General features: G+C 35.8%; 2 protein-coding genes across 4 annotated transcripts; both read left to right on the forward strand.

Moving 5' to 3' along the window:
* Window positions 1–3,956: 3,956 nt before the first annotated feature.
* Window positions 3,957–7,207, forward strand: LOC110766079 (Tetratricopeptide repeat (TPR)-like superfamily protein). 3 transcript variants are annotated; one of them, XM_088244934.1, is made up of 4 exons: window positions 3,959–4,148; window positions 4,396–4,666; window positions 6,073–6,996; window positions 7,073–7,207. In XM_088244934.1, exons 1-3 carry the CDS (start codon window positions 4,114–4,116, stop codon window positions 6,970–6,972), a joined length of 1,206 nt encoding a protein of 401 aa, XP_088101060.1. In that variant the 5' UTR covers window positions 3,959–4,113; the 3' UTR covers window positions 6,973–6,996; window positions 7,073–7,207. The 3 variants fall into 3 exon arrangements, with proteins under 3 accessions (XP_088101061.1, XP_088101060.1, XP_021825027.1); XM_088244935.1 differs by having other exon boundaries at window positions 3,957–4,148; window positions 4,405–4,666; window positions 6,073–7,207; XM_021969335.2 differs by having other exon boundaries at window positions 3,960–4,148; window positions 6,073–7,207.
* A 4,916-nt stretch (window positions 7,208–12,123) lies between these two features.
* LOC110766073 (uncharacterized) lies at window positions 12,124–14,503 on the forward strand. Its single transcript, XM_021969329.2, has 2 exons — window positions 12,124–13,203; window positions 14,114–14,503. The coding sequence occupies exons 1-2, from the start codon at window positions 12,124–12,126 to the stop codon at window positions 14,501–14,503; spliced, it is 1,470 nt and encodes a 489-aa protein (XP_021825021.2).
* The last annotated feature ends 1,093 nt before the right edge of the window (window positions 14,504–15,596 follow it).

Genomic DNA, 15,596 nt, shown 5'->3' on the forward strand with positions numbered 1-15,596 from the left:
GTGTTTGAAGTAGGGATGGAAGGCTTATGCAAATAATGGTTCATATTTATAGGCAAGAAATCTAGGTTTTTCCACGTGAAACGAATAATCTATAAATAAATTGGTTTTTAATTTAGAGAACGAGTGATCTGATAAGGTCTCCAAGCTTGACCAAGCCTACCAAACTCTGTCGAATAACACAAGAAAACGTGGATTCTATTTTTAAGCTCTATTTATATTTAGGTGTAAAAAGTTAACGACTATTTTTTATTTTCATATTGTAGATTGTTTAAACAACTATTTTTCACTAAAAGTCCATTGACAGAATTGACGAATTAAACTAGTTTTCTTGTTTGGTTGTTGATAAATAAACTAGTTTCAGACCTACTTGCCTGACTTGTGTTGGGTTGAGTATAAGATGTCGAGTTTTGAATGTCTCAACATTATATTATTGCTATACAAATAGAAACAAAATAAAAAAGATACTATCTTGCAGTGAAGTTTCTCTCTCTTCCTCTCTTTAAAATTTCATAACTGTAGGAGAGGGAGAGAGTTGAATAACAATTTAGGATGTTGTGAACCATATAATTTCTGAGTGATAAAAAAAATAAAAATAAAAAGAACCATCTGATTTGTTCTTCGTTTTAAAGAAAGTTCAAATTAATGGGCCAATAAGGTATAACGTTTTCACCTAGAACATAACTTGCACCGCATAGCACCCATGTCTAGTTTTGAACGTCTCAACAATAGAAACAAAATGAAAAAGATTCTAGATTCTTTTAGGTGTATACTATTTGCATAACCCATTCAAAATCCATTGGACCAAGCCTCCTAAACTTTTGAAAGTGTGTTAATTTAATTAATGGACACAAATAGTGGCATCCATTACAAAAGTTTATATAGTCATGTGTCACGCATGATGCCTTTTTGAAGGATTTTTCGATCAAAACATATGTGGATTACATCCCTCCATTACTATTTCTTCTTGCAGTGAAGTTTCTCTCTCTTCCTATCTCTAAAATTTCATTACATTAGGAGAGAGAGAGAGAGAGAGAGATGAATAACAATTTAGGATGTTGTGAACCATCTGATTTCTGAGTGAAAAAATTAAAAAGAACCATCTAATTTGTTCTTCATTTTAAAGAAAGTTCAAATTAATAGGTCAATAAGGTGTAACTTTTCACCTAGAACATAACCTGCACCGCATAGCACCCATATCTAGTGTACGATTGTAAACCAAACTTTCTAGAACATATGTATTATTTTATTATAAATTTCTATTTAATCAAATCAACTATAATAGAACAGATATAATGTTAATTGCAAGAGAGAATGAACGCATATATATATATATATATATATTTATGTAGAAAACTCACTTTTGGGCACTGATAGATCCAAGAATTTTTTAACGAAGGTGCAATTTTGAAAGGTTAAAAGCTTTAGTAAAAAAAAATGACAACCAAATATCCTTATAATTTAAACAATACCAATGTCATTCATAAGTCATAGAAAAAAAATAGCATTACAAATAACCTACAACTGTTGTCGACAAGCTTTCATATCATGTGCAAGAAGGAAAAAAAAAAACGCAAAATTCTTGTGATGCATGCACACTTGATAAATTTGGGTGATGTTAAATTGGTCATTTATAAAGAGAACTCTCAATCCCACTTAAATAAGGAATTGTGCAAACCCTATTAAAGCCCAATTAAATAAAGAGAACTCCCAAAAATTCTATAGTGAGAGTGCCATATATGGACCTCTCATGTGGACCTTCATATTAGCCACAAGATCATTTCATTAAACTTAAGTGAAGTTACTATTCAGATGAATCATGTGGCTAATATGAAGGTCCATATCAATTGTCCAAAACATACTTTCGTTGAAACAAAGAAATGTCATGTTTTGATCTAGCAACTTCTATCCCAAGGAAGCACTTTCATTCCTTCGCAAGATACTTTTGCAATTTTTTTCATCTCATCATCATCACGAGTAATGCACCATATCATCAACATATAAGATCAAAGTAGTGAGTTTGCCATTCGGACACTTCAAGAACAAGGTATGGTGTGAATTACTTTGAGTATATTCAAATTTCTTCATAGATGTAGTAAACTTCCCGAACCATAAACAACTCTCTTGTAGGTCTCCATGAAAGTAGATATTTTTGACATGTAATAATGGTCAGTCTAAATTAGCAGCTAGAGACAAAAAGAACATGTATTGTATTAGCATGTAATAATGGTAATTCTAAATTAGTAGCTAGAGGCAAGAGAAGCAAATGTATCTTGGTAATCTCCATCATATGTCTAACAACCGGCTTTATACCTATCCATCATATATCATATCATATATCATATAACTGATTTATATATGATGCATATGACTTTGACAATTTATAAGTAGACACATGGTTGCTAATAGGATATTTGGTATTGAATTTAAGATCACAAGAATATTTAGTTTTGGATGTGCAATAGTTAGATCGAGAAGGAAGCTTATACGGCACATCAATTGAAGTCTCAAAAGATTAAAGGGTTATCTCATGTGTTTTGTTGTCATGAATCGATTGAGTCACTAGCAGAGCAGACCGGAGTATACATTGCAACATACTTTATCGCGTAAGTGGGGCATGCTTGGGTTTTATGGGCTGCAACCATCTTCTTAAATGTGTGGCTTTTGTTGTATCCGTCCAACTTGGGGTTTAGACCATTGGGGATGCATTTTTTACTTGAGTTGCTGTATTTTGCTATCTCGTGGTTAGTCATTATCGAATCTAGAACTTCGTGTGGAAAGATAAATACTTCTAACCAATTGAGGTACAAGTCCTTTGCAAAGATTTTTGTGTCATTCTCTTATCATCTAAGGGCTCGTTTGGTAACGTTTTCAAAGAATATTTTCAGAAAATGAAAACAAAAAAATGAATTTGCATTTTCAAAAATCGAGAATGATAGTTGAATTCGAAAACAGTTTCAGAAAACAAAAACAGTGAAAACGTGTCTGGTAGTACAATTTGAGAATAATATAATGGATTGTGTAACTAGTATATGAGTGGTTTTTCAAAGTCATTTTTGTTAATATCTCATCCATTAAAAAAAATATAATTAAAATAATATAATAAAATTTCAATGGTAGAAAAAAATATATATATCTTCTTCTCTTATTAACAAAACGATGAAGCATTGGTTTTTTCACAATTTTACGTCCATCTTCTCGACTTTTCTTCTCCCAACTCATAGATTCCACACCACGAGTGCTACCCCCACCTCCCCTCTTTTTTTTCACTGTCTCTCTTCACTCCCTCTTTATTTGTCATTATCAAAGTTGCACAGTGTTATCCTACTTGCACCACTTAATTTGGTAGTGAGTTTTGTTAGGTTTCAATCTTCTATATCTATCGTGCCTATGGAGGTTGAAGAAAATTTTAGAGAGGCAAAAACAGAGCAATGAAATATAGAGAGAGAGAGAGAGAGAGAGAGAGAGAGAGAGAGAGAGAGAGAGAGAGAGAGAGGAGAGAAAGTTCTCAATTTGCATGTATAAATCTAAGAAGAGAAAAGGATAGATCGAGTCCTTGTAAAATCTGTCATTGCACCAAAGAATAGTGACGATGTGGAAAGAGAAAGTGAAAAGAGTTCGCATGCTTTTCTATTTTGCTATAGATAATGTTTCTGTGTTTTCTAAATTAGAATTTGGAAGAATGAAACGTCTTTTTGGCGTTTTTCAACCTAAAGAGTAAATACTGAAAACTTTCTCGCAAATCATTTTCCATGTTTTCTTAAATCTATTTTCCACTCTAGAAAATGAAAATGGGCCTTAAAAAATGTAAACGAACAGGTCCTAAACGTTTCGAAGTATGTACAAAAAGAACTTTTATTTTTTATAAAAGTAATATTTTATTTTAATCTAATCTAAATTATGCGTGAGAATTTCATTTGAGAGCACATGAGCTCTAACCATATTGAATAAGCACATGTTCAAAGACCTTTTTAAAACTTTTTAAAAACTCTCGAGTTAGACTGTCCGTAAGCAGGTGAAAAAATGCTGCTGCAGGTGCATTCCCTCTCCCCAAGTCAAAAATAGACTGATAACCCGAAAAAGGGTGAGCTCGAATCCGATATCGAAGCAGCGTCAATGGCTTCTCGGTCACTCTTCCTCACTCTCAGACGGTAAGCACAATCAAATTCTTCAATCTGTTTGCCCATTTCTCCTTTTGGCAGCCGAGAAAAAGCAGAAAATTAAAGAAAAAACCGATAGTCTGAATTTCAAAATCTCGGGTTTTAATCAAAACCTCTAACCCAAGATGAGTTCAATGCTATTGAATCTCATAGCTCAAACCCAATTGATTTCTTAATTTCTCAGTTCCAAATTACACAAAATTTTCAAACTCTGAACTTCTTATGTTGCAAACCCTAGGAAATGCAGTGCGAGCAGCGTCGTCAGCAACACTTTGCGACCCAATCTTTCTAGATTGTTCTCTTCAGGTGCTCTCAGCAGTGAATGTGTCCAAGACTCTCAGGAAAATGACGACCTCAAGAGCAGAATCTTCAGGGTGAGGCTGCCCAAGCGAAGCGTCACCAACGTTCTTCAGAATTGGGTCAGTGAAGGCAACCAAATTACCCTTTCAGAGCTTCGCCATATCTCGAAGGACCTTAGGAAGTCTCAGCGTTACAAGCACGCTCTCGAGGTTGGAAATTTTTCTCTATTTTTCTCCTTTTGATTTTATGTTTTTTGCACTGTTTGATATTTATCTGTTTGGTTGCCTAGAGACGATGGGAAGGCGAAAGCTTGAAACTTTAGAGTAGTTTTTTTTTTTCTGGGTATGAATAACATAAGTAGGATTTGTTCCGGCACTGTAAAGGTTGTGGCTCTGAAATATTGTTCTGTTTATTTGGAATCTATGGGGCACTTGCATATTTTTCATTTGCAAACCAATTCCAATGGGTTTTTGTTGAACAATTCCAATTATTGATTAAATAAACGGAATCACTTATGATAGATTGAATAACTTTTACCTTTGTTCTAGAAAATGGTTGGTTTAGAAAAGGTTTAAAATGATGTCAGGTTAATGGCTTAATCCAAGCATTATGTTAAGTCACGGGGTGAGCGTTGGAAAACAGATAAGAAATCAATCGTTTATAGGCTCATACATTTAGGTAATGTTGAAAGGAAATATCATAAGCCTAAGATATATAATTTTTTTTTTCCTGACATAAAACTTTAGTAGGTTGGGCTAGGTGAAGCTGTTGGTGATGTCAATTTTCATTTTGTTTCGTGATACAGGTTTTTATTTCCACAATCCCAAATTGTTAAATGTAGCATTACTTCACAGACTATTCTCTAGACAATCCATATGAGACAAATAGCCTTTCTTACTCTAGGATTAGGTATGCTTTCTCTTTTGATCTTTTTTGAAAATACTTGTTACACCATTTTTTGCCTAAGAAAGTAACATGCTTTCAGAAATTTCCAGAAGTTTGAAAATATCTGGATGCATAAGTTATCAGAAACTAATTGGCAATATAAAAACATGGGGAGGTGTGACAAGGGTTTTGTTTGTGGCCCTGGTTTGAGGCTTGGGGCAATGGGTTTTGCTTGTGGCCCTGGTTTGAGGCTTGGGGCAATGGGTTTTACTTTTAATACTTAAAGTCTGATTTTATTAGTAAAATGGTTGGCCAAAGCTCAATCGTTTGGATAAGTTTGATCTTAAAATAGTCTAAAGCTCTGCAGCACGCAGACTCCCTTCTCCCCCTCCTCCAGATTAGAGATTTGCTCTGATCTGTGTGCCTTTTCTTTTCATTCTCATTGTCTCTAGTTTTCTGATGATTGTTTTGTTTGGAAATTTTAGCACTAATTAAGCACTTAACTAGTGGTTTTAAACAGGGACAAGTTATTGCTAAGAACTGATTGATTGACTAAATGGAGGGACAAGTTACTGCCAATCACCAAACTACTATTTGTTTCTTGTTCCAAAAGATGAACCTTAGGAAGAAAATTAAATTTGATATTCATATGTCTCTATCAGTTCTCTGTTGGGAATGTAATTGCTAAATTTTTAATGGATTCTGTTTTGTAAATTATACAAGCTTGCAGATATCCGAGTGGATGGTCAGCCATGGTGAATATGAGGTATCAGATTCTGACTATGCAGTCCGCATTGTCTTGATGACAAAAGTTTTTGGTATCGATTCTGCGGAACGCTACTTTGAAGGTCTACCTCTTACTGCAAAAACTACTGAGACCTATACTGCTCTCCTCCACTCTTATGCTGGGGCTAAATTGACTGAAAAGGCTGAGGACCTCTATGAGAAAATAAAGGAGTCTAAACTGTCCCTTAGTGCCCTTACATACAATGAGATGATGACTATGTACATGTCAGTGGGGCAAGTGGAGAAGGTCTCTTTAGTTGTTGAAGAACTGAAACGGCAGAAGGTTGCGCCAGATATCTTCACATACAATCTCTGGATAAGTTCATGTGCTGCAACTCTGAAAATTGATCAAGTTCAACAGATTTTAGATGAAATGAGATGTGATCTTGGTTTTGGTGAAGACTGGGAGAGATACATTAACCTGACAAACATCTATGTTAGCGTTGGGCATCTTGTGAATGCAGAGTCCAATTCTCTAGTAGAAGCTGAGAAAGGAATCACACAAAGAGAATGGATTACATACGACTTCCTCATTATTTTGCATGCTGGTTTAGGAAATAAAGACAGAATCGATCAGATATGGAAATCCTTGATAATGACGAGACAAAAGATGACAAGTAGAAACTATATTTGCATTCTTTCTTCATATCTAATGCTTGGACACCTAAAAGAAGTGGGAGAAGTTATTGATCAGTGGAAGCAATCATCCACTACAGATTCTGTTGTTTCTGCCTGTAAGAGGCTTTTGAATGCATTCACAGACGTTGGATTCACTGAAAAAGCACACAACTTCGAGACGCTTCTGAATCAGAAGAACTGTGACCCTACAAATTCATTAGAGTAGAACCAAAAATGAGTTTTGTATGAGGTAATGGAACATGTGTAGGCCAATTTTGTGATGTCTGGACCATTTGGAAGAGGAAATAATTAAAAAGTTCTTGCAGGTTTTCCTTGTACCAAATGACAATAAAACGCCAGTATGAAACCTTCATTGAGTTGGTACTTGTGCTGCTTGCTTTCCATATTCAAGTCTTGAAGAATATTGTCTTCATGAAATTTAAAGTTTGTATTTATCTTCCCCATCTTCTGTTACCTTGGTTCCGATTTCCTGGTACCTCATCTCAAGTCAGGTAAGGTTGCTTTTTAAACTCTTCTGATTTCCTCATTTTGATTTTGCACAAAATGTCAGTGTGGTACTATAGTTGATCGCAATTATCTGGCCCACAAAATATACGGATGGCTAGAGAACGCATGCCTACAAAAGTAAGTAGCACTTGAACACTTGAAGGTTGAAGCCACTCTAGACTCATGTTTCAGCAACATTGTAACACCATTGTTGAGTATTAGAGTTGAGTGAATAAATGCAATATGTAGTGAGGCCAGTTGGTGAGGATAGTGAACCTACTTTCTTGCACCTAAGTTCAAGTCAAGTCCCCCTCCCTGCATATTGGATTAATTTAGAGTAGTTCCATGAATAAATAATATGAAGCCAGGGGAGGGGGTAAGGTAGGGGTTTTGACCGAATAAAACAATGCAAATCAGCAAACCTGCTGAACCGAACCAATCAGGTCGGTCTTATTTTCTAAGATTTCAATTTTGGTTCTTAAACCGAATCGAGCCACCCCTACTCAGTTCGGTTTACGGTTCACAACCTCCAATATTGTTGATTCCACTGAACCAAACCAACACCACCATAAATGCTTTAAATTCCAAAAACTAGGACCAAGAGGATTCAAACCCTTGACCACTCGTATAGAATTCCGAACACAACTCTACTGTGGAAAGTTAGTTTCTTGTGGCCTTGTGGGCTTTAGTTGGGTCTGGGCAGCTTTATGTCACCTTTTTGGCCCCTTTTAGGCACGAGGTAAAGGTGGTGCAACCTATTAAATGCCTTGTGTACTTGTGCTGCTTGCTCTTTTGGGATGAGCCCTATTTGTACTTGACACCAACAATTTTGATCTCCAATTTTAGCCTAACATTTTAAAGATCATTTCAGTACTTTCTTATTTGGCTGCATGCTTAAAGATTATTTGGACCTTCCCACAAGTAAAAGCACAGATTTGTTTTAGAAGTTCTTCTATTAGAAGAACGTTAATTTTTTTTTTTTTTATATATGAAAAATCAAAGTGTTTTATGGAAAAACATTTGGAATCGATTTTAAAGTACCTGAAAAAAGTGCTTTTATGACCCAAAAGTATTTTAATTTTTCTGTCAAACATTGTCAGAAACACTTTTAATTATCATAAAACGATTTTAGCCTTCTTAGAAGCAATCATTTTGTGTTGGGCGGTTAGTATCTAATAGAAACAATCTGGTTGAAAAACAAGTGCCAAAATTAGTTGCATGAGGGTTCACTAAATCTTTCCTGGCAGATCTTTTGTCTAGTTTCAAAACATAAATGTGGTGAAATTGAGACATTGGGATTTGAGTTCTGATTTTAGGTTGATATCAAAGACTTTTCCGTGGACTTGAAAAAGGGCTGGGTAAGTTTTGAAAATAACATAGAAAAGCATTCGTATGTAACTTCATGTTTGAGCTAGTATTTTGCTTTTTATCTTCTTTTATGCAGTGCATCCCCTGTGCTCCTTCACACAAAAATCAATTTCTATAGCCTATAGGTATATAATAATATAATGATACGTGAAAAAATTATCTTACGTTTTATTGTGATATTGGCCAGAAATAACAAAAAGTATTATCCTCATCATTGCATGTGAGTTTCTCTCCTTAGAGCATCTCCAAGGGAGATGTCAAATACCAAACATCAAATTTAAATTTGATGGCTGATGTGGCAATTTGAAATCTTACACAGCTTTACACTCCACCCGATATGTCAAATTAAATTATTATTTTATTACATTTTAGTGTTGATTTATTTTTAATTAAAAATAATAGAAAAGAAAAAATAATAAAATATTCATTTGACATCTTGCTTTTGGGATGTCAAAAATAACATCTCAATCTTCAGCCTTCATTCCACATCAGCTTTGACACATCGGTTGGAGTGTGTGAGATGTTATTTCTAGCTGTTAAATGTTTATGTAGCACTTTTGACATATCGGTTGGAGATGCTCTTAGCTATACTTTCGAGCTCCATGCTTGCTTTCCGCAACAAAATGGGGGAAGATTTCGTCTAACTTCATAACCAGGAGGGAGCCATCTTTTGGTCAATTCCAACATTTATTAGAGCATCTCCAACAGATATGTCAAAAGTGTCACATAGACATTTAACAGCTAGAAATAACATCTCACACACTCCAACCGATGTGTCAAAGCTGATGTGGAATGAAGGCTGAAGATTGAGATGTTATTTTTGACATCCCAAAAGCAAGATGTCAAATAAATATTTTATTATTTTTTCTTTTCTATTCTTTTTAATTAAAAATAAATCAACACTAAAATGTAATAAAATAATAATTTAATTTGACATATCGGGTGGAGTGTAAAGCTGTGTAAGATGTCAAATTGCCACATCAACCATCAAATTTAAATTTGATGTTTGGTATTTGACATCTCCCTTGGAGATGCTCTTATGGAACTTTTCCAAGAATCTAAGGCTGGAGGATGATTGGCCCAACTTTAATTCTCAAGTTGCCAGCTTGAATACGCATCGTCCAGTTTATAATTTTATTAAAGGTTGCTATATACTTACGCGCATGGCAATTCTAATTTTTTTAATTTAATTTTAGTTACTTAATTAAAAACTAAGTATTTGTGGCTCTTTTTCTCTTCATCTTCATGGTCTTACTTTCATTGTTCAATGCATCGTATCAGGACAAGTTTGATAGATTCAGTAATAAAAGGAGGAAAGGGAAAAGGACGAAGAAAAGAAATATTTCACTACAACAGAAAAAGGGCCATTATGAGCCATTGATTTTTAGGATGAAAGACTGGATTCTGTTTGTGACAAATACCATAATTAACAAGACTTCTGATAATATATTGGTGACAATTAAATTGTACAGTTTGTGACTTGCTTCTGCCAAGCGTTGTCTTGTGTCCGTGACAAATTCCAACCGCGGCTAACACAAATTCGATGTTATGATTTTATCATTCAAATGTGCTACATATATATAAATGATATATATGAAATAAATCTAAAATTATCATGAATATGCATTCCATAGACTTCAATCATGTGCAGGGACAGATCCAGAAATTTTCCTTGTAAGGGTTAACGTCTAAGAGGTTTGGTTGGGTAGTATTTTCCGTAGACTTGAAAAAGGGCTGGGTAAGTTTTGAAAATAACATCGAAAAGCATTCGTATGTAACTTCATGTTTGAGCTAGTATTTTTCTTTTTATCTTCTTATTATGCGGTGCATCCCCTGTGCTCCTTCACCAATTTTTCATATTTTGATTTGGTGGGAATTTGATTTTATAGTATTTTTATTTGAATTCAAATGGAGGGTTCTTCCTTATTTACATTGTAAACTTAAGTAAATGTAGTAATATAAAAATAAATAAATAAATGGGAAATAAGGTAATACGTACTCCTGGAGGTTTGGGAATTTAGGGTTGGTTGACTGGCTTTTTTGGGGGGCTTTAGGTTGTAAATAAGGTAATCATGGAAAAGGAAATAAGGTAATATGTACACTTGGAGGTTTGGGAATTTAGGGTTGGTAGGCTGGCTTTTTTGGGGGGCTTTAGGTTGGAAATAAGGTAATATGTACACCTAGAGGTTTGGGAATTTAGGGTTGGCTGGCTGGCTTTTTTGGGGGGCTTTAGGTTGGAAATAAGATAATCTGTACATGTGGAGGTTTGGGAATCTAGGGTTCGTTGGCTGGCTTTTTTGGGGGGGCTTTAGGTTGGTTCATTTGGGGAAGGGGAGGGAAGGGAATAGGTTGGTTGCGTATGTTTTTCAAAAAAAACACTTGAGCCAAAATGACGTCGTTTTGGCCAGGTTTATATAAAAAAACAAACCACTTAAGTAGACGACGTTGTTTTGACGTCATGAAGAAAAAAAGAAAAAGAAAAAGAAAAGGAAGACGCGCCTGGGAAGACCTAGGAGTTCTTTAGGGACTTTCGTCGAACACTTTGTAGGGGTCAATTTTATCCCCTTTAATGGCAGATTCCAGAAGTTGCAACTCCTCTGTGGATCCATCCCTGATCATGCGTAGCACATTTTAGCACATTTTAGCATGATGGAATACTTCACTCCTGTCAAGAAGAACACATGAGGTCAATGTGGCACATTTATATTTAATTAGCGAATACAGTTGAACATGAAATTCCACTAAAAAAAGTCTTTAGGTAACATGTTGGTGTCCGAAATTTTCAAATGCGTAAGTTGGTCGCTAAATACCATTTTTGCTCGTTGTAACAAAAGTTTTCAAAAGAAAAAGTTTACATATATGTTTGGCGTTGAACATATGTTCCTTGTAAATGATGTCTTTTGGGATTAAACGTGCATATTTGGTGCCAATAAAATGTTTCTCACGAAAAACATCTTTGTCTGCCATTTGCCTTCGTCTTCGTAGCTAGAAAATGCCTCCCAAAAGTCTCGAGACAAATATTTTTGTTTTTTTTTGTTTTTTGGGGTGACGACATGAAGTCTAAAATAATAGAAACTATTTCTTTAAAATGAATATTGTAGTTTTAACAAAAGGGCATTATTTTGACCAACAAAGTAGTGTTTGAAATGCATGCACATTACAACATACTTTCTTATATATATATATATATATATACTTAATTGGAAATTAGTTCAAAAATGTTAAAAGAAACATAATGGAGACACAAAAAACAACAAAGAATGGTTGAATGAACTGTTATGGGTGTAGTATAGCACTATTCTCGTGTCCTTATTATTCCCTACGTTCCATATTCTATCTCCGAAAGTATCAAAAGCTAATAATTTTCAATTCTACCTCACAGCATATGTGCATTACCTTCTCAAGAAACGCCAACACAAAGTACAGAGAGAGAGAGAGAGAGAGAACTACGACTAAATCACATCAATCCCAAATTCATTCATTCCCAGTTGATCAAATGACAATGAAAAAAGAAGCCCCAGAACTTGCAGAAAGATCCTCCTCCAACCCTAAAAAACCTCACCATATCAAACCTCACCGCCCTACCCTCTCTCCCTTCTCTTTCTACTCCCCAAAACTCTCCTTCTACATCCTCTCAGCTTGTGTCACCCTCTTCGTCATCCTCCACATCCAAACCCTCCAAACCGACCAAAATCCCACGTCGTCATCATGGTCCCTCAAGCACCAATGGCAACGAGTCACCAACACCACCGCCACAATGGCCGAGAAGCTCCGCCAAGCGGTCACATTTCTCCCTCTCAAAGACCTACGCTATGCGGGCCCGGCTGCCCTCCAGGGCCACACGTGGTTCATGAGCTCCATGTACGACAAGCAGGACGAGGAGGGCGGGGTCCAGTACCAGCAGTTCCCCTCGCCCTCCTCCCATGGGCGGCTCCTCTGCCTCAAAGGCCGCGACAACCACGACGGCTCCTGGAACTCCTACGCCCTCGCCTTCCCAGAAGCTCTCCCCCACAACACGACGCTCATGAAAGGCTTGACGTTCGTGTCGTACAACCACTACAACTACGACAACATCTGGCACGGCCTGTCCGCTGTGGTGCCCTTCGTCTCGTGGCACATAAAGAGTTCGTGTGCTGTCCCCGACCGGTGGGTTTTGTACCACTGGGGGGAGATTAGGGCAAGGATGGGAGTCTGGTTGGGGAGCTTGATGGAGGCTACTTTCAATGGGGCCCCGCGTGTCGAGGTGTTTGATGACGTGGAGGAAGGGAGGGCCGTTTGTTTTGAGAAGGCTGTGGTGATGAGGCATAACGAGGGTGGGATGTCGAGGGAGAAGAGGTTGGAGGTTTATGATCAGATGAGGTGCAAAGCGAGATTGTATTGTAATGTGAGCTTGGATGAACAAAATTACAAGAATACCCATAGTGTAACAAAGAGAATTGGAGTCACATTGTTCATGAGGACAGGGCCAAGATCGTTCAAAAACGACACCGCTGTGATTGGGATCTTTGAGAGGGAGTGTGCTAAGGTGGATGGTTGTCGGCTCATGGTGGCTTACTCTAATAACCTCACTTTTTGTGACCAGGTGCGCATTTGTATTCAAATCTTTAATCACTTGACGATGTTTTTTTATAGTTCATCTTTAACCACACTTATGAATTTAATCAGTTTGTAATCAATAGGTCTTCGAATCGTTCACTTTAAAATAAAATAAAAACTGAAACGACCCTTTTTTATCGCCGATCATGATCTTTCTTAAGTTAATGAAGGAACATCAATTTTTATTTTCAATTAGATTATGATACCAAACAGGTTATGATTGAATCATTTGTACTTTCATGTTGTACATAATAGTCAAACAATATGAAACCCAAATAGAATATGATATATTCTACTCGCCAATAATAATTGACTCTTTTTTTGTTTGGATAAGATATTATATGAGTAGTTCATATTTAGTGTTCATGCGTGGGGCAAAGGAATCTTTTATTCTTTTAATTGGGTAGCCGAGTAAGGACCACGCGATTACATTAGAAGAGATGAAAGGCATAATGGAGTGATCAGTAGGTATTTTATATACAAGTCGAGATCAACAAAGAGGATTTGCTTTTGAAAGAATTTATATTGGTTTAAGGCCATCGAAGTGGGGAGGCACAGAAGAAGTTTGTGATGAGTGGAAATCTTGGTAGAGAGTATGACTAATTGGTTGTAGATAAAGATACTCTCAATATACCCCTCACGTATCGCACGTGAAAGTATATGGGACTGTTGAGTCTTTCAGGTGGATAACATACTCTGATACCATATTAAAATATATATATATTTAATGCAAAATCAATTAGCAAGAGAGACTCAAACTTCCGACCTAGATTACTCTCAACATTTTCGATAAAAACGATGCCTTGTAGATTTGAATTATGCTCTTTTTGCTAGTTTTGTTCCTTTTAAAAGAATTATTCAATTTTTTCTTCCTAATATCTGATTGGTCAATTCAGGTAAAGGTTATGAGCTTGACGGACATTTTGGTATCTCCACATGGTGCGCAGTTAACCAACATGTTCTTGATGAACAGAAACAGCAGTGTCATGGAGTTCTTCCCAAAAGGTTGGCTAAAACTAGCCGGGGTAGGCCAATATGTCTACCACTGGATCGCCAGCTGGTCAGGCATGAGGCACAAAGGAGCATGGCGCGATCCAGATGGTGACACGTGTCAATATGGTGAAGATGATCGTCGATGCATGTCCATCTACAAGCATGGGAAAATTGGACACAATGAGACCTACTTTGCAGAGTGGACTAGAAATGTCATTGATGAGGTGAAGACAAGAAAGATAGAAGAAGCGAAAATGGCTACTCCAAGTTCTAATGGTTGTTCCTGTATTTAATTAAATTTCTTATGTCATTCACATATTTTGTAACTATATATATATATATATAGACAATTGTTTATGTAGAAAATTAATGTTTCACTGTGTTGTGTGTATGATTTGTGATTCTCAATTTCTAAGCAAAATTGTGGTTCAAATTTATTTATTTATTTAATATATTGGTTCACAAATTAATACTTTTCTCTATTAACAAGTTTATGAGTTACGTAGATGAGCAATATATATATATATAGGGATAACAAACTTTATGAGTTGCGTGGGGACGCAAAATAAGCATGAACACTAGATAGAATCCACCATTAATATGAGAAAAAACCTCGAAGTTTTTATTTTGATAAAAATAGGTATAACAATCCTTAGCTAAAGTTGAAAAAATACTACCTCAAACAATATTATCACTAGGAAACCTAAATAAAGTCTGAAAAAGAAAATTACAGTCCCAAATATCCTCAAACAGGGAAAAGCAGAGAGCTTCTCCTACCTCTATCTCTTTCTAGAGCTGTGCTTTGACGGCGACGGTGTGGCTTCGAGAAGACCAGTAGGTGCCGACAACGAAATCTGGGGAGCAAGTACGAGTTGGGTCAGGCTTCGGGGAGACTAATAGGGGAGAGAGAGAGAGAGAGAGTGTAAAACATCACTTTTTTTGTTTTTAATAATGGGGTGTTTTTGAGTTTTTTATTTATTTATTTGAGTTTAAAAATAGGCCTATCAAATGGGTTTTTATGGCTTTGGACTTACAATCTGTTTTTGAGTTTATTAAATTGGATCCAAATAGGATACCAAACAAGCCCTAATATTTCACTGTTTATATGTTGTGTGTATGTTTGTGATTCTCAATTTCTAAGAAAATTTGTGGTTCGAATTTATTTATTTATTTAATATATTGGTTCACAAATTAATACTTTTCTCTATTAACAAGTTTATGAGTTGTGTAGAGGCGCAAAATAAGCATGAACTCTATATAAAATCCACCATAAATATAATAAAATCTCAAAGTTTATATTGATGAAAATAGGTATAACAATCCTCAACTAAAGTTGAAATAAATACTACCTAAAACAATATTATCACTAGAAAACCTAATTAAAAT

The sequence above is a fragment of the Prunus avium genome, chromosome 8 (assembly GCF_965620075.1).
Source record: "Prunus avium chromosome 8, drPruAviu1.hap1.1, whole genome shotgun sequence".
Classification (NCBI taxonomy): Eukaryota; Viridiplantae; Streptophyta; class Magnoliopsida; order Rosales; family Rosaceae; genus Prunus; species Prunus avium.